A 22634-nucleotide genomic window follows, 5' to 3' on the forward strand; every position below is an offset into this window, starting at 1 on the left:
CCAGTATCGTTTGCTTCTGACCATGACCTCTGTCTCTTGAACGACGGCAGTCCGACATTCTTGAGAGGATCGTAGAGCGGCAGCTGCCTGAATGTGACTTTGGCGTCACAATGCCTTACCTAGAGCGTCCACTTGTTTACTGACTTGGAAACTTCTGGAAGTGGCCGTATTCCTATTTGCGTTGCTATCAAGGTCTAAGCAGTACGTCAGATCCACGGTCTCTCGAACATTTGACTGGTCCGCATTTCAAGCCTCTATGAACGCCGAATGCAAGGTGACTTTGAACTTCGCATAAAACTTGTGATTGCGGGTGTAATGTATGCTGCAACGCGCTTCTTCGCATGGTCAGCTACTCGCACGCACGTTAGGGAGGCCAGGAACTCGCAAAAATAAAATGAAATACGTCGTCGCATGACAAATTAGACAGCAAGCGATGAAAACCATTCTGTAACTCGTTGGACCCCCACAAACCACCCTATCGCGTATGGTGAACACTCCAGAGCCTTCGATCTACTCAGCAACGCCGTCCCTTTTAAGGCGCTGGCTCTCCAGCAAGGCTTTCGAGAAGGGGATGTTGGATAATACATTTGCGAGACAATCGCAGGTGATGTAGTGTCACTAAAGGATATGGAATTGTACGAAGTTCCCTTCACGCAAGATTATGCGAGGGACGAATCTTTCTCCATGGAGCAGCTGGAGGCTGTTCTGGCTACTTTCAGGCGTTCATCATCAACCTGACCCGGCGATTTAACGTACGCTGCTCAACGCCACCTTGACCATGATGTACGGGAGATCCTGCTACATCATCTCAAAGTGTCATGGAGCGACGGTGTTGTTCCCACTGAATAGAAGCGTAGCCGCGTCTTGTCCCACTCCTAAAGTAAGTCTCTCCTTAATTGAGCTAGCATCATATCGGCCTTGCCAGCAGTGTTAGCAAGTTGATGAAAAGGATGATAATCATGCGCCTCAAGTTGTTTCTTGAACATTACAATGTTTATCGAGAGGCGATGACAAGCTTTCGACGGGACCGTTCGTCGGTCGGAAACGTACTTCATCTTGCGTCTTCGATTCAGCAACAGAAATTATCCAAACGCCTCTCCGTAGCGCTATTTTTAAACGTGAAGGGCACTTATGATGTTTATGATGCTTATGATGAACCAAAAAAAAAAAAAAAGAGCTGGAGTGGGACAGGGACGCACAGTTGGTTGGTTGTTCCTCGGTGAACTGGCACGACCCATTATGGGGTGTCGGCCAAAAGCGTCTCAAATAAAAGGTTTGTGCCGCTCCCGTGGCGCAGTGCTTCATGTGCATCAGCAGTCACCAAATCACTTGGGCTATATCCTGCGATTTTAAAGGCGGCCCTTGCACTCACTCTTATCAGCTCCGAGTCGCAGCCCACACGAACATTTGGTGGCAGAGATACGATTGCACAACTGTCAAACGGTGGACAGAGGCCATGACATAGTACTTCAGTGGGTACCTGGGCACTGCAACAAGGCAATGAAAGTGCCGACAAAGCTGACCTTGAAGCACATGAATATTGTGAACACACATCGATCTTATTGTCAAGAACGGAGGCTGCGCGGCAACCGGGTGGTCTTGCCCATATTATCACTCCAAGAAAATGGAGTACACGAGAGTTCACCAACCCTATACCCTATATGCTGCAGACATACATATGAAATTAAAACTTACCCGGTTTTACTCGATGTCAAGAAACGTTACTGTGCCACCTACTACTAGGAGTTTATTTCACGAACGCCTACTCATTCATAGTTAGAATGGCGGACAGCACCAATTGCAACAGATGTGTTCTAGAAGAAACCATCAAACCTCTCCTGTGTGACTGCCAAACATACGAAGATGAGAGGATTGCCCTTCAGACAGCTTTAGGGCAGTTAGATGACATGCCTTTCACCGATGAGATCTTGGAACCGTGGCCTCGTTCGTCTGCGATGCACAAAGCCACAAAAGCGCTACTACGTTTATTGAAATGCGGCAGCCTCTATGACTACTTCCGATTGACTCAACGATGAACGCTTCATTGTTTGTGTATCAGTGCAAAGGGTGAACTTTTTCTCTTCCTTCTCATCTTTCAGTACCCTTTCCCTATTGCAGGATACCCTACCGAGCTCTGCCCTGTTAACCTCCCTGCCTCTCCCTTATGACTTCCCTCTCTCCCTCTATCTTCGAAAACAATAGTTGCATGGACTGCGAGCTTTTGCGTCAATAGAAAGAAAGGGGAAAAGAAGTGTCACCTAATTCGTGCTAAACTGAGGTGGATCATGATCATGCTATGGTCCGTACCCGGTCTCGGATGACGGCCGAAGATAGTAGGATAGTGTAGTACAGATAAGAGAAAATGAAGGATGGAGAGAAGGAGAGGAAAGAGATTGAATAGAGGGAGATCAATGTTGTAAAATAAAGGAAGTCGCGAATATGGCAGATCAAGAACGAAGGGCGATTGGACACCTTCCACGCGGTCTTCACCGGGACGCCGACCTTACGAGTCTCGCGAATTCCGCGGCGCGCTCGAGAGATACTGCGCGACGGCCCTGAAGGAAATCGCGGAGCCCGAGTGGCGCAGTGTACGCGTCGCGGAGGCGGAAAAAAAGGACGCTTGTACGCGGGAACACCGATGCACGACCGAATTAGGATTTCGAAGCGATGTGGTCTGCGTTGTTGTTGTTGTTGTTGGTGGTGGTGGTGGTGCCGCCGCCGAAGCCAACTGGGGCTTTCCTCGGCGCACTTGGGAAAAAAAACTCCATTTGCGGCGTCCGGTCACGAAGGCAGCTCTCTAGGGAGAGCAAATAGCAATACAGAAATATTTCCCTCTTCCTTCTCCTCGGCTTCGCCCCCTCCTCTAGTGCCATTGACTCTGAATTGAGGTCGCATTCCGGCTCCTGGTAAGCGCGTTATTTCGGACCCGAGAGGAAGGGTGCATGCGGTCAGCCTCGCCGATCTTTTCTTTTGGCGTGTTAGCGGAGGACCACCTACCTCCATGCGAGCGAGTTCCGCATACAGTCAGTGTGGAAATTTTGTAAGAATTGTAAAAGTCAACGTGAACCTACTTAATTCTTCCTGTTAACGAGAATCATTACCCTTGCTGGCTTTTACTTTTTTCATTATTTCACACTGCCGTCTTTCTACATCTTAATCTTACGTTGGTTCTTTTCCTTTTCATGGCTGGTTGCACGATATTTAGCACTTTTACAAATATATTGTGCGTGCTTCGGCTCCAGGTTAGTATACTGGCACAATATAGTGATACATTCTTTTCGAGCCCCGAAATGCCGGCCATATAATTATGTTCATACGTATAGAACTGTTGTAGTTTAGCTTAGTTATAAAACGATACCGTTTTGGTTGGAAAACGTGATTAACACAATACCTACGTACGCCTATGTTTTAGTGTAACAAAGCGAAACTTGTGCTATAGGCATTAACTGACGTTCAGCTTAACCATGGTTAGCAGGACCGTGTTACTAAGTCAAATTTGCTGATAACATAGCTCGTCGAAGTCGCCTGCAGTGGCCATTACATTTTCTCGCTCGGCTACACCTACACAGCACATTATAGTCGCTGGACCAGATCTGTGAAAATACTTCGCACAGGATTGATTGTTGCGCGATGGGCAGAGCGTCAGATCCTTGTCGCCAGTGCAAACCGTGCTTGCGGGTTCACTGCAAATTTTCTCTTACGTGTTTGTTTCGTGTGCGGTGCAGTTGCGGCAGCGCAATCGATTCGTACCTGCTGGCGAGGTCCTGCACGTTGCGCACGTGTAGCTTTCGTAATCGGTAAATGTTTATAAAGAGTTAAAACTATCCGCGCATTAGGAGTCATTTTTTCTTTTTGAATGAAATATTACCTTGATATCTGTTGCGTACAAAAACAGCGCAAACACAACAGGCCAGCACGCCTGCTCCTGCTTATAGAACTAGTCGCGCATCAACTACCCATTTAAGATGTTGGTATAATGGTCTTAATGGCAATCGGTCGTTGGCATTTATATAGCTTTGTCAGAGTAACTCATGTTAAGAATGTGCCCAAATTGACGGAATGTCTCTGCAGCCGTTCTCATCATGCAGGAAAGTCAAGTCGGTCTGATCTATACTCAGACTTGAGTTTTCATATCGCGGTTACATCGAGACGCAACTAAAATCGAGCTGCGAGAGATACTGCCCAAAGGAGATCATATCAGTATCTTTAAATGAAAAAAAAAGCTGTATTAGTTTAAAAAGTTGCAAACATTTTGATGATAGCGCACGGAAGAATTGTTTAGAGTACAGAAATATAGGGGGTGTGGTTAGTTTATTTTTGCTTTTGAGAAGTGCGATATATATATTATATATATATTGATCTGACGAAGGTTTGCGAATCGGAGCCGGTGTGTGTATCTTTATCGACCTTAAAAAGTTGCACTTTTTTTTCGCCATGAATCGGAATCAAATCGTCCAAATGTCAGCTCTAATATCGGACTTGCTTTGTATGCGCACATTGATTTGAGCGAATATGTATACATAACTTAAACTAGGTGAGTTGAAGGCCGGTTTAAGTTTAGGCGGATCTGTTCACTTCGGATCCTCATCTGCCCTCTCGTATTTTAACGGTGTGCTCGCACGCTGCCCAATAAGAACTGCGGAAACAACCACAACAAAGTCGCATAGCACAGACAAGACAAAGCAGCCGCATTGAAGGAACATGAATTTCGTAAAGAATGTACCTAACACGATTAAATAGCGACAGATTGCTCAGTGGTTTTCCTCTGGTGAATAACGGCAAATTGCGAGACAAGCTTTCGCGTAGTCGCTGTAACGATATAGTGAACTATCGGTGTCATCAACGCGTCAACATGCAGCTTGCAGGCTGGCCGGCTGGCCTTATAGCACGTGGGTTAATGCGGACTCGCCATATAGAACCACTCGGCTCCACGCAGGCCGACTCGGCGTGTAGCCAAGTCAGCTGAGCTGCACCCGTTTCGGTGCTGTTGAGTAACATCACCCACAATTTAACGCAACACTTCTCGAAAAACATTAGCAACATACAAACTGCAGGAATCGCAATTCTGTGCTCAAACCCTGCTTCTTGCAGAATGGTAGTAATTTCTTTTCCAGTTTTCTGACCCAGCAGTTATCTTTTGGCAGTGTTAGCGCGACGTCCACTGCATGGCCTTCAATCTACTAGGCACAAGTGCTGTTCGGGCCCTCTGACGTTGTTTCCAAATCTGATCGAGATATGCATCCACGCAATGAGCGTCCTTTCGTTACTGTGCCTTTCCGTGCCGGCAAGTTTTCCTTCGAGGCAAGGATACTGCATAGGCATAATCTCTTCATCAGGAAAGGTTGATCGCGTTACGCAAAGCGCCAACACCCGCGTCACTCCAAATATAAGACGTCCTCTTAAGTGCGGACCTTGACTCAGTTTCGCCTGAAAGATAAGACCTCAGAAATAGGCAGCCTCCTGAACCGTACCGAGGCAAGATCTATTCGCAGATACCGTGTTGACTTGCGTCGAGTACCACACTAAGTTAACTGCTGCCAGGATTAACTTGGTATCCAAATGCTCCATATGAACTCCGCTCGTATTGAATGCGTGAAGTTCGGGACAAATTTAGAGGGAATAAGATCCGGAACAGAAATGCTGAGACCCGTTAAAGACAGTGCGAACCTTACTTGACTGAAGGGATTTTGAATATCAGGGAAATATGTTCACCCGGCTTCACTGCTATGCACAAAACCCCATCCATGGACTTTTTGCTTCACTGGGACGCAACTTTCGCGTGCAGAATGCCGTACGTGTCAATGAAACGGACAGAAAAACGTGACTTTAGGTCATTGCATTTATGAAACATACACATAATTGTGCAAGTGTATAAAGTCTCTTTTTGTAAGAAAGAAAATTGGGATTTCCAGTGCACGAAACAATTGCCAGAGTTTTCATTCGGTGCGAACAAACGGGGGAAAAAATGCACCAATCTGAGACAGTCTATTGCTGCAACTACAGCAGTAAACGTGTTAACTCAGAGCAACGGCGCAGGCTTGGGCAGAGAACAGTTGGGTAAGGGCTCTGCATGACTGGTAATCCGTTTTGTTCACTCCAGAGGTCTAGCGATACGCGCCGGCATATTGCTTATTAAAGTCACACACGCGTTATATCAGAGCTGCGGATACACCACCCGTGTATCTCAAGGACGAGGATGGCGCTGTCGCGTCCTATCGTTTGCCTAGAAGTAGCATCGAAGACGGCTCCAGAATAGTTTCACCAGTGGCAGGTCCTTGCTTGTACTGTATAGTGATCTGAACTTGTACACTGAACGGCCTCTTGTCACAACCTCGACATCAAGCGGCGGCGACGATGACGTCACATCCGAAGAAAGTGGTTACCGAGGCTCCTCGAAAAAATCATCTTGCACAACTTGCCGCACCACCATTCCGTCACACCCTGCAGCACAGTCTCGTTCGGTCCACCAATCCCAGCGCGCAGCGTATACAATAAAAAAATGAAAAAGAAACGCACGATGCCACGAAAGATACGCACGCGCAGGAATTGCACTACGCACACCAACAAAAAGGCCATCGCCCTCTAGAAACGCCGCACCGATCCGATGTACATGATCACGTCCGGATCACAGCTGCGGATGAGGAACATGAATGGCCGGTTCACGTTGTAGTTGAAGCTGACGCCCGCGTAGCACATCATGATAAGCGGCGTGAGGAAAAGGCCCTCGACGCCGTCTTCGTCCACTTCGACCACCGCCTTGTGCTCGACACCGGTGACCCTGACCCCGGGGGTCTTGGTGACCCCTCCGAGGTCAGCCCGGTCCGTGAACAGATCCTGGATCCCCAGCGTCTCCAGAGCACCGCGAACGCTGGAGGTGTGCTCGAGCTTGAACTTGGGCAGGTAGATCTCGACGTCGTGGTCCTCTCCGAGCGACTTGAGCAGGTCCTCCAGCAGGGCCGGCGTCAGCTTCTTCTCGAGGCGGTCGAGGCCGTCGACCTTTTGCGGCCGCAGTATGACCATGGAGAGCTTCTTGCCCACGAATGGCATTTCCAGCGCGTCCACTTCGAGCTTGTCGCAGCAGCTGGTCTTGTAGTTCTTTCGCTGGTACATCATCTCGACCATGGTGGTCTTGTCCTTGGTCTCGTGGAATGGGCGGAGCGCCGTGTACTGTGGGTTGAAGTGGGAGTCCCAGAAGCCCGTGAAGTACATGGCGTTGACGAGCAGTAGCGAGGTGCGTGCGTCCACCTGGCCGGACTGGACGATGTCGGTCACCTTGCACTTGGTCTTCTCCTCGACCCAGGAGTTGATGACCGCGCGGGCGGCGTTGGGGTCACTCCGGAAGTCGACCTGTTTGACGGCGCCGTCGTACGCGGACTCGACGAGATCGCAGTAGTCGTTCGGAACGTTCAAGCTGCTGTCGGCGAAGATGGCATTGGCGAGGTGGATGCGAAAGTCCGGACCACAGTCGGCCAGGCGCTGTGTCATGTCCGTGAACTCTTGGCGTACCTGCGGAGGCGAAAAGGAAAATGCAGGTGAGAAATTCGGGTTGGAACGAATGTTAGCTCCTCGCGGACCGAGTGACAGTTGACAGAAAGGACAACGCGAGCCGTTGACTTGGTCATTGGAGTATTCTATGCATGACCATATTATGGTACACATTATACTGGTCACGCACCTCCTCGATGAGCTCTTCGGGCAGTCGGAGGGCCTTGGCGATCTGCGCCGCAGTAGCCTTCCCGCTGCCGGCGTGTGTGGCCGTGAGAGCCAGCGCGATGGCGAACGGGGCGCTGAGGACGTTGTCCCGGAAAAGGGCGTCCTGCTCGGCCAGCTGCTGTTTGTGCAGCTCCACGGAGAAGTTGAGAAGGACCTCACGCAGCCGGTTGGGCGGCGCGGGAGCCCTCCAGAAGAGGTACCGCAGGAATCTGCAAACAGCCATGAAAGGATGTGCGTGATTGGACATTGGCGCGAATGATGGTGTTGGAGTTTTTTTTTTTTTTTGACGCAAGGACCAAATATGGCCAAAGAATTCCAAGCAAGAGATTGTCACGGGAGAAATGGTTCGCTAGATGTATCATGGCTGTATAGAGGCCCGAAAAACGTTCGCTGCAAAGTGCGTAAAAATATACGCACTAGAAGTGCGACGATGACTTCAGGGAGGTTTGAGACAGAAATTAAAGATACGCAGGAAGGGGGTAAGATTACGTGGACTTAAAAAGCGAGAGTGGCGGTATTTTGCGAGTAGCACTATACTGTCTTACGACTGCCCTTGAATACAAGAACCGGCAGGACAATGCACCGAGGTTGCGCTGGTACGTGGTGTACATATATAGTCGTCGAGAGAGATTGGCGTTGGACCTCCTTGGATGGATACTACCACAGACTTCGTATCCGAAATGAATATTCTACGTAAATACTTCTGAGTTAACTTTGAAAATAATTGAAGGCGATATGCCTTAAGATGCTTAGAGGTCTCACGAGGTTAAATTAGAATGATCGGTGACTATTCCGTCAAGAGACGCCCAGTCGCCGTAATGAGAATGTCTGGGGGATGTGATACATTTGCGCGTGACAGCTCACGCATGATTCAATGGATCCCAGGCTTACCAGCTTGCGTAGCCTACAAGATCGTGCCTGTACGTCTTTCCTTGATAAGGAAGACCCCGCCTTTCCTTAACGATACCAAACGCATCGCGGGCATTCTCGTCGCATATTTTCGCTTTCGCCCAAGAAGGCTGCAACCATGCAGTTTTTTTCCTGCTCGCACGCGATCATAGGACGTGTTATGAACGCTGTTTCCCTCTTGAGTTGAATGAGGAAAACGATGCACTAATTTAGACAGGAAGGACGTGGTCGATGCGAACGGCATGGGGCAGATAAGTGTGCACATGGAATTGCATGTTCAGCAATTGGCTTCCGAGCAAGATTATGCATACACTACGGTTGGGTAATGGTACCCTAAAGTAATTAACGAGAAAGATAAGCAAGTTACTGCATTACTACGCTTTAATTGCTAAGCTATAGAACATGCAAATGTGCACTAAAATACTACATTTTTGAGGTTTAAAAAGCGCATAACACAGTTTACAGGCAATAAAAATTCGTGTCTTTTTAAAAGAACAAATTTTTATTGTACAGTGCAATATCTTTCTCAACAAGAAAAATGGTTTTCGAAGGTTCCTTGCCCTTTGAGCGATGCACCAGGGCAAGAGAGCTTAGAACACCTACTTTGACAATTACTCTGTCCAACACAGCTAAATGAAAAAAAAAAAAAAAGAAATTAACTCCTGGAGTTCCTTCTGAAGCTCCACCGTGGGATCTGAAGGGCGCCGTGGATTCTCCTTAGTTTCTCTTTAGGACGAGTTAAATACCCGTAAATGTAATTGTGCAAAATGCATTGAGAATAAACATAATTATCAAAAGTGAAACAAAATATTTGGCGGACATTTGTTCAGTTTAGGGGGGGGGGGGGGGGGCAACACCAGGTCGAAAACTGGAAGTGAACGTAACCCCAAGTCGCCTGTGGCTTCGTTTAGAACTTATACAGACAACTCTCGGCATATGTGAACCATAGGTGTACACATTGGATTTGCTTTACATTACGTGTGGGACGCCACAGCGGTCGGAGATATTGCATAGGCTTGCCTCCTCTGACCGAGCTTTCAAAAGAAACGAGTCATGTGCCAAACTTGCTTATCGTCCTGTGTTCCTGCTCTAAACCAACAAATGACGCCTGCTGTCCTGGCATTCAATGTTGGCCGAAGACATCTAGGCAGAAATTCTGTGCTCAATGCGGAAACTCAGCAAGACAAACATTTCTCGTGTGTTACCTGTAGGCAACACTATAGCCCATAAAGCGTTAACCTGCATGCAATGATCGGTTCACAAATGCTTTATTGCTTGCGTTCCGCCCCAGCCGAAATGTGGCTTTTGTATACAGGGTGTCCCAGCTTTCACACAGCACGATTAAAAAAAAGAACGGCGTTAAGCGAAAAAAAAAAAAAAAACCAAGTGCGTATTGTTTCCAGTGCAGTGGAGTAGCCGCCAGTATTTTGTCGTTACGGAAATGTAATTAGTTAATTGTAAATTATTATCTAACTCGAGAAGTACTGTCCTAATTATCAAAGTGTCAATGAGCAAATTGTAGAGCAACATGAAAAACTCCCGATGCAGCTTTCTGTTGCTCAGTACGCGCTTCATAAATGTGTTTTTCTGAGCGTGAAAGATGCCCGCGAAGACACGCAGAATTGCCACGCGACTGGCTGCTCGAGGCGCTTTGCATGTATTCGCGGGCATCTTTCACGCTCGGAAAAACATTTATGAAGCACGTATTGAGCAACAGAAACCTGTATCGGGAGTTTTTCCTGTTGCTCTACAATTTTCTCATTGACACTTTCGTAATTAGGACAGTAATAATTCTCGAGTTAGATATTTAATTACAATTACCTAATTAAATCTCAGTAACGAAAATTACTGGCGGCTGCTCCACTGCACTGGAAACAATACGCGCTAGGTTTGCTTCGCGTAACGCCGTTCCTCTTTTTTTTGTTAAATCGTGCTGCGTGATAGCTGGGACACCCTGTATATGAGAGCGCAAACATCAGTGTTAGAGGGTGCCAGTGCTTCACAAAATGGGAGTTCTTTTCCACGTTATGAAAAACGCCCAGAAGTTGTGCGCGGCTAATACGTTTGTTCCTTTGGGACATCGAAAGCCTTCCGTCCTGTCTCGATCTTCAGTCTGTTTTCAATTGCCCGATATCTATGCACTTGCGGAAAGCGGCCTTAACCAATACGTTGGAAGTCACGCGAGATCGATTGGTATCGCGAGACGTTCTATATATATATCTATAGTTGGCGAGACACGTGGCGTCCCCGACCTATAGAATCGCGAGCCAACTTGAATCGCACCTCAAGTTTTCCTCGCAAGTGTTAGCCGAGAGAGTTCTTAAAAAGAATAAGCAAGATAGGTGGCATTATGTATGCCCGTATACTTCCTTCAGACGCTTATATCACATGCAGCCGCTGCTAACTGGACCTAAACCCTGCTTTCAGATAACCAGTGCTCGCACGACCGACATGTCCACCTAGCGAGTCGACCGCGTTTCGCTCGTTTGTTTACGACAAGTAATGATAACGCTAAACGCAGTCGCAACAACCCGCATCATGCGGGTCTCACGGCCACATGAAACGACGGGACATTGCGCGTCCCGCGCCGGACGCACATCAACCTTGGGCCAAGAGCGACAATCACTCGGAGCAAGTAACACTCGGTGAGAAAGACAAGGGTAAAAGACTTACACTATTATCTCCTTCGCACATCTCACGTCTGTGCAAGGCCGTCTAAGGAAGCGATACAGAATACATAATCTGCGACGGCCCGATAACAATCCCGTTGCGAGGGCACTATCACCAATCTCGTAGAGCATGGCCACAACCACCCTTCTCTTTCGTTTAACACCCAGAAGTCAGTAGCTCGGCACCTTAGTCGTCGAACGTACTGAAGGTTAGCACCTTGCTCGAGGTTTCGTAGTAAGAAGGAAACCTTCCTAGGTCTATTTTTTTTTCATCCGTCACCGCTTCAATCTTCACGTGTTCCTACATGCAAGGTCTTTTTGGTGCTCTTTTTATCGCCCTTTCATGTCGCGACATCGCTCGGAAAAAACGCCTAGCTATGCGCCGCCAGAGCAGATTAATGCAGCCAGACTCGACTAACTTGGCCAACCGCCAACGTTTCGTGTTGCCTGGCGACTACTGTCTTTGGCGATGGCGAACCAACTGCCGCGTAATCAATGGGATGGGAAGGACATCCTTCGGAGAAGCACGCGTGTACGCATTGAGTGCTACGCAAATTTAGTCGGCTGCGCTGCAGGCCGCGTTGTAAGTAATGCGTGTTTGGGCTAATGTTCCCATCAAGGAGTATTTAGAAATCGCCCATCCAAAGCTAGCGGACACTACGGGATTCGTTTCGTGTCCTCTGCGCATAAAGAGTGCACAGATGACGCGAGAGCTTTTTTTATGTTTTATTTAGCGCCGTTTTTCATTATATGTTCCTACCAATGTGCCATAAAAAATAAGTACGCGACCCATGCAAACGCGAAGCCCGCACTCAGACCAATTGCAAGTGTTCACATCTGATAAGAAAATTGCGTTGACCCCAAACGTGTAATTACAGGCATTCCTATAGGTCCACGCAGATTAAGATATTCTTGCGTGGAGGAAAAAAAAAAAGATGACTGTTATTGATATTTAACATTCAAGAGGTAATGCGAAGGCGACGATACGGAGGTTCTTATTACCTTACAAGGCGTCAACAAAAGACGTATGCTAAATGTAACATGCACTGAATATTTCACAAGACGATGACGGGAGTTTGGAGGGGAGAGGGGGGGGGGGGGTAACACTTAGTAAGTATGCATGAAAGGGTCGCTTATTACGTAAGCGACAGCTACGTGTACCGAACGTCAAGGGGAGAACGGATCCAGGGACCAAAATTACCGTTTACGACAACAGGCACCTACGGTTTAGTGCGCAACATGTTAAGCGCCCAAAATTTCCATGCCAGTCGACGCAGTGTCATTCATGTCATTCACAACAGGATTTCGTTTCTGAAGGTCGAAAACTGATGCATTGGTGCGTGCTGGGCAATACAACAGTCACATTCTGCCGATTAACGCACAGTCATGAAATGCAGCGTCTGGACAGTGTGAGTGAGTTTTCACTATTTAAAGTCACAAGTTGTCCGTGAGAAGGCAGGATTCTGCCACTCTCCTTGAAGGCAGACGCCTTCGAAAGCAATTTAGCTCCTCCTAATTTGGCAACACATTCCTTAAGAAAAAATGTTTAACAGCTTCCGTATAGCGCCAATTTGCCGTTCCTTTTGTATGATAGTAGATGTCATGCGCTTTCGCAGCAAATCACCAGAAGCTCGAGGGTTAATTAAGCCATAACGACCTTTTTGACTTAATAGCACCAACGTTACTGCTTGTATCTTTATTGTTTGCTTGCACGAGGCTGTAAAAGAACCGAAGGAGAGAAACAGCAAGATGTTGACTGTAGGCGGATCTGTAGCTTTGGGCGACTTGTGGGCAACTGCTCCGCCCGGGCGCCTGAGGACGTTTCGGCAGAGCCGTATTGCTCATCCATTCATTCTCTTCTTCACGAGCTTCTCCTAATCGTGTCTTTTGTACGAACGTTTATTGAAAACTAACGTCCTGCTGGAAGACATCCAGGAATCTTCCGCAGGAAACATGGTGGCTGCAGGAAGCCGGCGGCAGACGACTCGGCTCCTAAGACGCCTACCATGCTGCTGCTACTGCGCAGCCCGGCTGTAGCAGCATAGACGACGGAGCAAGTCGGGGCAGTGCGAGAACACTATGTTCTGTTGTTCTCACGTGACCGCCTGCTTGATGAAGTAACGACACACACCTTTGGTAACAAAACCGGAACTGCATGCAGTTCGTAGAAAAGCTTATACAGTAAATTAATTAGGGCACTCCGAGGCCTGCCGGTACATTTTCTAAGGTTTCGAAGTCTAGGGCCTTTATTTACCGAAATAAATAAGCAGGGAAATTTGTCAGTTTTTTTTTCTTCCCGGTCACGCACGAATGTTTCACGATTACATCACAATAAAAGCAGTGCTCGGTGCATGCATCGTCACTGGTTCACGCTATCCTCCGGCTAAACCATCCTACAGATAGCTATGTCGCAGCTGCATGTAAATATGTGCCACGTAGAAAAAGTGAAAGCAGGTCAAACACATGAAGAGAGCAAGAGAGTCACTTTCACCGTGCATTTTCGTGTGATGCACGGTGCGTGTTCAATTCTGTCTGGCTTATATTTGGACAGGATGCATTACCGGACTAGTTGGTATACGGCCGTGCGTTCAAAATCTTAGGGACACCACGTGTATGTACAGCTACTCGCTTTTGTTTTAGTGCGTTATCATTAGGAGAGTCAAAGTGAAAAAAAAAAATGTGTGCGAAGTGTGTGAAGTGGGTCACGTGACAGTGGTAGAGAGGGGACTCGAGGGCTTAGAAGAGCGTGTGTATATACTGCCACGGACGGTGGTGCGACATAACGCTAAAGCATTTCTGTCGTATTTACCGCTAAATCGCCTGTGACTTTTTTCTCTTGACTTTTAAAGCAAATTTCTTGTTTGAAGCACTTCAAGCAAAGCCATAGCGAGCAGCCAGAAACATGCTGTTTCCAGCGTCTCCAGCTTGGCCCCTGTTAAGAGGAAGCTTTAGCTCGGAGTTAGTCAGGTTCCTTTGTACAAATACACTTGAAATGCAGACATACTCTTAATAACGAACCCCTGAAACGGTTGGAATAAGATAGGAAGCGCCTGAGGTAAGCGTCTTAACCGTACCGACCGTGTACCACTCATTACTATTTGGCCTGACGGGAGTGTATGTACACATAGCTGTCTCTGCAGCGCGCATGGCATCGATGCAAGGCAGTGCGAAGTTCGTGAGCGTTTCTCGCATATTGAAGCGGCAGGGAATCGAGCCCCCGACCTCGTGCCCAGCAGAAAGAACGCCATAGCCACTGAGCAGTCAAGTGGCGTGTGCAACAGTGACGCAACGAAATGTATTGTCCAGACGCTCGTCTTTTATGACGAAGCGCACGTATAAGAAAGAACGCATTGCTTAAGCGGAAAAAAAAAATGTCCTCTATACGCGATGTCGTTACAGTAATCATCCACCAGGCCGGTGTGCATTACAGACAGGACTGTATAGGGCGGGGTTGGCATCTCAATGGCAGGATGATTAGGCGAAAACGCGCTCGTTAAACAAACGAGCAATTCGTCATAAAGAAAGGAAAGAAGGAAGGAAGTGGCGTACAGTGCCACGCGCGGCTTTATATACGAACCGACTAGCGCTGTTAATTGGGCAACGATGCTGACGCAACAGTCATTCAGTTTCCTTCACTTCCTCTTTTTTTATTCATAATTTAAGGGGCGTTGATCTCGCTATAGGACAGAAAATTGGTGTTGGGCAAATATGAATTACCTAAAAGAATATGAACTTAAATGACCCGCCTGTCTCACCTAAATATCAGAGGCTTCCGAATTGAATTAAATTGGACACGTGTCAAAAGTAAACGTAATAGGGAAGAAAAAAAAATCTAGAAGAAATCTACAATAAGCGTGACAAAGCCAAGGTTGCGGGTCTTACCGATTGAAGTATACTAAAACTAACAGAATAACCTATAATACAAAATAGTTCTGACTAGGATAGGACAGACGGCTATGAACAAGCAAAAAGGGGAGATGAAGTGCATCGTCAACAAAAGACAGCGGTGACCGGAAAGTGGCAGCGTTAGTGCAGGAAAATGTTGGAACGTGTCATCGAGAATATCAGTAATACAAATGCATATTTGTAACAGTACACTCAATTCTAAGTGCACGAATTAAATTTTTTTTTGCATTCTGCGCAGCGGGGGTTGAAGCCCTACGGAACGGGTAAATAATCTAATATGCTAGAGGGGACGAAACTGTTTGCAGCATGCTTGACTGGACACTTGTGTTCATGACAAGACGGCGCTCTAGCGCGCGAGGGGCCCCCTTGAACATTCCCTTCGATTTTCCAATCGTTTTCTCCTTTCGTCATTGGCTCGGACACGACTAGCACGCTGCCGACATCGCTGGAATCTGCCCCTCGACACCCCACGAGCACGTGGTATACGAGATAAGAACGGAAAACGAAACACTAAAAAATGCGGGTCCAGTACCCTCTTTCGTAGATCTGGGAGCTTAATTTTAGGCCACATGATGCACCGTTAGGTTTTAGCTGTGAAAGTTCTTACAGCTTTTTTGCCTACGCACACAAACCGCCATCAGCTAGCGTGCTGGCGGTTTGTGTGCGTAGGCAAGAAAATTACCGCCGATGCACTCTGTACAGATGGTTAACCAGCGAAGCTGAAACATGCGGCCCCGGTGTTTAGCAGTGGGTTAATCCCGACGCTGTATTGAAGCGTTTCTCAATTATTGGTTACCTGTTTGTGTTTCTAGTGGAACGCAAGCGCCACTGGCGGGCGGATGCTGCTAACCACGACGCCGAGCTAACTCGAGATATAGAACGCATGCATGTGACAACGGCAAGCCGAGGAGGCGGCGTTGCGGGCAGAGCAGGTACGACGCAGAGAACGACGTAACTGACTGCGCAGCCAATGGAGACGTTTAGCGAAACATGGGACGAACGGTTTTTCGTTTCGCCTAGCCATATACAGCTTTCGCTGTAAAAGATGGCCACCACCCCAGAGCTCACGACCGGCCGATCCCGGTGATAAAAACGGTGATAAAAGCGCATCGCCGGGTTAAAGTCCCTAGAAGTTCTGCTCTCTTAGAAAGCAATATATATATATATATATATATATATATATATATAGGGACTTTACGCCGGGCATGCCCCAGCTGCGTTTAATCTTGAAAGGTGTCAAAACGTATTGTGATATAAAAAATATCGCAATAAAAAAAGTAACACAGGAATAGACACTGTTTAGTATGGAGTAAGAACGCCGTCGTGAAGAGAAACGCGGGAATGTGCGCGGCGACGGCGGGCGGCACGTAATACGGACGAACATCGTGCCGCAGAAGCCAAGCGTATGCACCTTTGGTTGGATCACCCCTACCGACACCACTACCATCGTAATTGTGGTTGATTTCAACATGGACGTGTCTCGGCCAGGCGGAAAGGGGTTCGTGGCGTTTCTCTCGGTAAGGTTCGACATTCAATGTTGCACAAACATCAGTGTGACTACGACGCGTCATCGGTCCGTGTATAGACTTCACATACAGCTCCGCTGGTCATCTACCTTCACACAGTGGAACGGCTCCGAAATTTTGCCAACGTTTTGGATGATTTGCGAAGTAGACTCGCATGAAAAAAAGTGCCGCTGGGAATCGCCGTTGAGAACTCGTTAAACGCGGCCGCCGCTCACACCGGCTTTCTTTCGCAAGTATATACACCGGCCCCGTTGCCTAGCGACAGCAGTCGTCGATCGCACAGCGGCGCGCAGTCTTGGCATGCATATCGCAATCACCGGCCCAAGATTCGCGGAAAACGGTTCGCCGCTAATAAAAGAAAGTAGGGAAATTTTCTAATACACGCCGTTTCTTTTTTTGTTCGACTCGCGCTTGCGAAAAAAAAAAAAAAAAAAAAAAAACAACGGGAAGGAAAACCCAAACTCGCCAGCCAAGATGGCGCGGCATTCTATACTTAGGCCCTTAAACACGTCATTCAGATGCACGCAAGGTGACGGCGCAGAAAATAAGACGAGCCTGCAGCGCCGAGATTATTATGGCGTCGCCGGTGGTATTATTTGGTTTCTCCTTGACTTGGTGCGCGCGTCATAAGGCGTCGTGTAGTTGCGGGCCTGCAGGAACGCGTGAAACAGGTTTCGGCCATTGTTGGGAGATTGTGCTTGTATTGCGACGTCAAGCCACGCATCGGGCAGACTAAACAGCGTTACGGCAAACAGCGTTTGCTTTGTTCAGCCCCAGACGTCGGGATGTACGCACATGAAGAAAAAAAAAAAAAGAAATAGAAGCAGCAGAAGAAGCAGCAAGTGGCTTGTTTACCGTACTTAATGCGTAAACCTATTTGCTGGAGAAAACAAGAAACTTGTGGTTTGAATGTTATGTTCAGAATGACACCGTATGCCCGAGGAGGATATTTTTTTCCTCAGCTGACTACGCCCTCTTTCTTAAAGAAGTACAAAGTTCACGAGGGTTTGTTTGTGTAACAGCGGAACAAGCGAACCCCCAGAGCGTAAACAAAATAATTTGCTGTAGATAAGGGAGAGATCATGGCGTGAACTTTGTTAGACTGACGATAAACAGCGCAGGAAGGACTACTATAAATCTAGCCGAGGGTCGCACAGGTCTGAACCTAAGTTATGCTCCAAGATTCTACCCCCGCCCCCTCCCCCAACACACACACACACTTTTTAAATTTATTGCTGAACGACCACCTTTTTCGCAACGCCCGTCATGCGTGGCTGTTTTATTGCACATAAATACTGAGGTATTTTAAAGCAGAGTGGCACAAAACCCTCGCAGCAGAAAGAAAATGCAAGAGGTTGCATCCCACGTGGTTTGTGAACATCACCTTCAAGAAAGACCGTGTGAACAGATTCTTTAAATTTTATTTGCCGACGATATGGACGCGGCATACGCCACGCGTTCTCCCTAGCAATCGAGAATCAAAGATTTGCAACTTGACCATGACCGTAATATCTTCATTGCATCTACAGCACATTTTTACTGCTTGCTTCACAACCCTTAAGCGCCAGCTCACTTTGCCAGTGCGCCCCGAAAGCAAACAAAATCATCGCTTGACTCCCACTTCCCTGGTGCTCTGCAAATAGGCTTATGTATAGCACAGCTGCATCTTTCGAAAAATCGCTTTCACCCTTCCTCGATCTTGTCTAACAGCGGAACGCGCCGATTTTCGGCCTTGGTCCTTCAAACGAAGAAGGAAACTAAACCACACTTCAGGAAGTAAAGGGCCCCCACTTATAGTACACGCCGTCGCCTTGTCCGATATATCCCACGACTAACAAACTCAGCGCTTTGTTTTTACTGGTGGTGGAGTACCATCGAGCCCGCTCTTAAGTCTTGCTTAACTCCGATACATTAGTTACCGACGCCAGGCACAAACAACGAGCGTGGTTATAAAGAGCAATATCATCCACTACGCGCAACATCTTACGCAACCTTTGCTAGTGATCTCTATCGCAGCCGCACCGAACAGCTAACGCACACACAAACCCGCACGAAAAGGAAAAAAAAAAGAAAGAAAAGGAAAAGAAGCCTATTTGTAACGGCGGTGCCGTTAGATGCGTGTCAAGATTGCTTCTTCCTTGATCAGCGTGCATTGAATCGCGCCATCACGCAACTGTAGCCTCCGCCGCGGAGATTGTACGAGAATGCCATTACGGCAAGACACGGTGCCGTAAGTGCCTGTGTCGATTGCTTATACAATGCGTTGAACGGCCTGATCGAAGGAGGCATAAAACGCCAAGGGCACTCCCGGGGCACCGTCGAAGCTGTCCGTTTCGTACATATGAATGATGCAGACGACGTGTGGGCAATTTTGTAAATTGTTATGCCTAAGAAAACGATGGTGGTGGTATTATGTCAAAGGGAGTTTCGACTCGGGTGGCTATGGCAAAATGTACTTATTTATTAAAATGAAAAACAAAGGTTTAGCCACCCAATGGTGGCGACAGCTTCCGATTTTCACGTAATAGTAATAACAAGTACATTGTAAAAAGGAACGTCACGGGTCCGGAAAATCTGGAGGGAAGTTGGGTAAGAGTAGATGAAGTCATAGAAAACGCACCAATTGAACAGACCTTCAAAACTCGACAAATGAAACCGAGAAAAATTAACAAGTGTGACTGAGAAATCAGACGTGGGTGGAATATCTCGCGTGTCTTAATTAGAAGCAACGAAGCGAATCACTCGAATAAAGAGGAAGGAACAAAAAAAAAAAAAAGAATAACCTTAGAAAGGTAACTTGAGGTAACGCTTCTTTTTTGTACTCGAACAAATTGAGCTTTCACCGAAACTTTCTACCGAAAACGGAACAGTTTCGCTTTAGCACCAGTTGTGAGGGGTTTGTGTCTCAGTTTATCAGCATAAGAGGATAGCGGCCATTGCGTCATAAGGACAATTTTTCTGTGCTTTGCACAGTGAGACGTTTGAGGAAACACGCGCAGAAAAATAAGCGGAGACCCCTGCTTCAGGCAAAGCGTGATACGCTTTGTAAGCGCACTTTGACAAAGGAGACGCGTGAACAGGGAAGGCCGGCTTTACAATGGCGTATGTTCTGCCAGAGTGAAACAATGTTTTACGCTTGAAACAAGGTAACCGGAGCCTGAGAAGTTGCAAGGTACTTAACGGCTACATCAGGATGCACTTACAGCAATAGACGATGACCTGAGGTTACGTACAATCCAACTGCAAAAACTGGCGCTATATTGGCGCTCGGACGAACTCATCGAAGTATTCAAGCAACTCGGGAAACGCGGTGGAGCATCTCGTCGAATTCTTATTAGTTTAGAGAAAATACGAACGTCGATCTGAAATGAAAGTGTTTCTATCAAAACGGATAGCGCTTCCACTGGGTAACTTGATTAACACTATCACCTTGCGCTAGTTCGAATAGCGTGAAACGATATGAAAGGTCATCACGCTAAGCTGAATTGTATCTGGATGGTGCTCATTCTCTTAAGAAAACATCCCTTTAGCCCTACGTAAAATACTAATTTGTGCTTCCACTGGCAAGCGAACTCTGGTCGCACTAAGGCTGTCGGTCTGTGGTCGTCATTGGAACTGGCACAAACTTCTTGCGGTAGGGATGACCGGCTAACGGACTGGTAGACGTCGCAGAAATCTGCCCTGGAACGGGCAAAAAATCTTGCTCCTAGGGACTTCGAATGATAATAGCATGCGGTGAAGATAAGGCAGGGCTCGGTGATGAGGACGACGATTTGTTTTAAAACAAGTGTTCTTGAGACAGTGCAAAAAGGCAGGTTGGTACAAGGCTAAAATTCGGTTCAATGTTCAAGCGGAACCAAGAGGGGGAAAATAAAGGGCTTTTTAATGGTAGCTTGTCGCTTCAGCGCGGACTTCTAGCGATCGGCAGGAAGTTCTTTTGTAGCTCCGTCATGCCCTGTTTGTTTCGCACTGAACTCACGCAAAGAAAAAAAAAACTACAAAAAAAAAAAAAAAAAAACGAACCACTAAAGAAGCAGGCTGGCGTTCCGCACGCTTTCTCAAAGCTGGATTAAAGAGGCTGTGTTAGAAAAAATTCTGGCTGGCCTTCAGATAAGTTAAGCTGCTTTGAACCCGTTTGCGCATGCGGTAAGCGACAGCTTGGCTTTTTCGACTAGCTTGCTAATATTACGCGACATTAGGAAAAAAGGAGTACACTAAAGTAACGGAACATGCTTTGTCCTAACTTTCCGCCTTTTCCATATTTCGCGCTGCATTCAACGTGGGCCCATGTTTCGTGCGCTTGTTTGTTTCCAAGTGCTTCACGCAGACCTTATCTAGGGAAGTAAAACCACGAGTTGATTTGGATTGCTCACCCTTCTAATCACATAGGTGAACGGACTGCAAAGAAATAAATTAAACTACACAAAAGAGTACGCGCAAGCAACTTCGCTCAAGGCAACCAAGTCGCGAGGACAACGGCAGAAATGACGAACGGCGCTTACCTGGAAATTATGTCCATTGTGTCGTCTGCTGCCGGGCGCTTTCTGTTTCTTACTGGTCGTCTGCTTCTCGTGTGCCTTCAGCGGTATGGCCGACACTGCTAAGCCTCGCCCGTCGCGGTGTCTCGCTGTACGACACGGCGGTCACCGGTGCGGACACTCGGACAAGGTGGGACGGACGGTTGGTGCAACCTGCTCGGCCGACTGCGAGCCGTGCTTTTCCTCGATTCTTCACTCGACTGTGCCCGCTTTCCGGCCGACGGGGGCCGGGCGAAGGGAAGGGCGAGGTCTGCGCGAGGGGCCGGCCGGTTTCGAAGACGAGGCAGGTAAGTGAGGTCTCAGCTGGAGAGAAGGAACGCAAACTCTTCCTGCTGGACGCGAGTGTATAACTCTGCCCCCTTCGCCGCCGGCCTGCAAAGGGGAGAAGCGAAGCAGAAACGTAAGAAGCGCCATCTTGCCGAAGAGGGAAGGGAGCTTGTGAGAGCGACTCTTGCGTCTTCAGCGCAAGTGGTGACCCCCTTCCGCAGGCAGACACGCTCAAATCGAATACACGCACACGGGAAAGGGGCGGTGGGTGTAATGTTTGTATTCCGCTGCCTTGGTCAGAGCAGTGCATCCGTCGGAAGGCTTTGGCTTCATCATCTGTGACGGACGACGCGTCATTCAAGCATGGAATTTAGCCGCACAGACTCTTCGAAACAGTCTGCAGGCTAACTGGCTGGTGCCATCGTACTTGTTAATTCAAGTTACTTTTCCGGTGCTTCTTTGCTCGACCGTTAAGATCCGTCGTTAGCGTGGCTAATCATTGCACATTTAAATATTTTTATGCCCTAAGCTAACTTTAAGTACATATGTTTCCTTGTCTTTACTTACCGGTTCGGTTGGACGTCCTCATTTTTATTGTGTCAGAATATGCTTCGTAATTAGGAAGATAAAAAATATCCCGTCGTACCTCGTATAGCTTAGAACGCAAAGAAGAACCAACGCTGCAACTTCTCCCAAATTTTGGCATTATTTCTTTGTAACTGCGGCGGTACGTTCTTGGAGCTCTTGCGAAACTGCACGAAAATCAAGCCCATCAAGATAACAAGTGCGCATGCGTATTTGTCCAAGACAAAACGTGGTTATCGTCGCTACTTCGGCAGTTCACATCAACCAGATGCGAGCGCTGAAGCGGCCTATGCTTCAAATTGCGACAGAGGTCTTGCAAATCAGGCCTGCGTGATATATGTGGCTAATTTGTGCGAATAATGCGCCGGGGAAGCGAAAGACCGATTTGTGCCGAGCCATCGAGCTGAGCGCTGATGCAATAATGCGGCATCATGAACACTGGTCAGCACACAGAAGCAAACGTAGCTAGCGTTCACGAGGTAGCTTTTACTGTGAGAGCTCAGCTCGGCACCACGCAGGAA

The 22634-nt window shown here is 47.6% G+C and overlaps 1 protein-coding gene across 1 annotated transcript; it reads right to left on the reverse strand.

Moving 5' to 3' along the window:
* Positions 1-5825: 5825 nt before the first annotated feature.
* Positions 5826-21585, reverse strand: LOC119458126 (ovalbumin-related protein X). The gene is made up of 3 exons (XM_037719949.2): positions 21226-21585; positions 7676-7922; positions 5826-7506 (listed from the first exon to the last, which is right to left on the reverse strand). Exons 1-3 carry the CDS (start codon positions 21240-21242, stop codon positions 6583-6585), a joined length of 1188 nt encoding a protein of 395 aa, XP_037575877.1. The 5' UTR covers positions 21243-21585; the 3' UTR covers positions 5826-6582.
* Between the last annotated feature and the right edge of the window lie 1049 nt (positions 21586-22634).

Source organism: Dermacentor silvarum, chromosome 7, assembly GCF_013339745.2.
Source record: "Dermacentor silvarum isolate Dsil-2018 chromosome 7, BIME_Dsil_1.4, whole genome shotgun sequence".
Taxonomy (NCBI): Eukaryota; Metazoa; Arthropoda; class Arachnida; order Ixodida; family Ixodidae; genus Dermacentor; species Dermacentor silvarum.

What these genes read in the sequence shown, in the direction of transcription:
- LOC119458126 (XM_037719949.2), bottom strand. An exon ending in CCGAAGAGCTCATCGAGGAG is followed by an intron (nt 7,507 to 7,675) that starts GTGCGTGACCAG and finishes TCGCCTCCGCAG; the next exon opens with GTACGCCAAGAGTTCACGGA.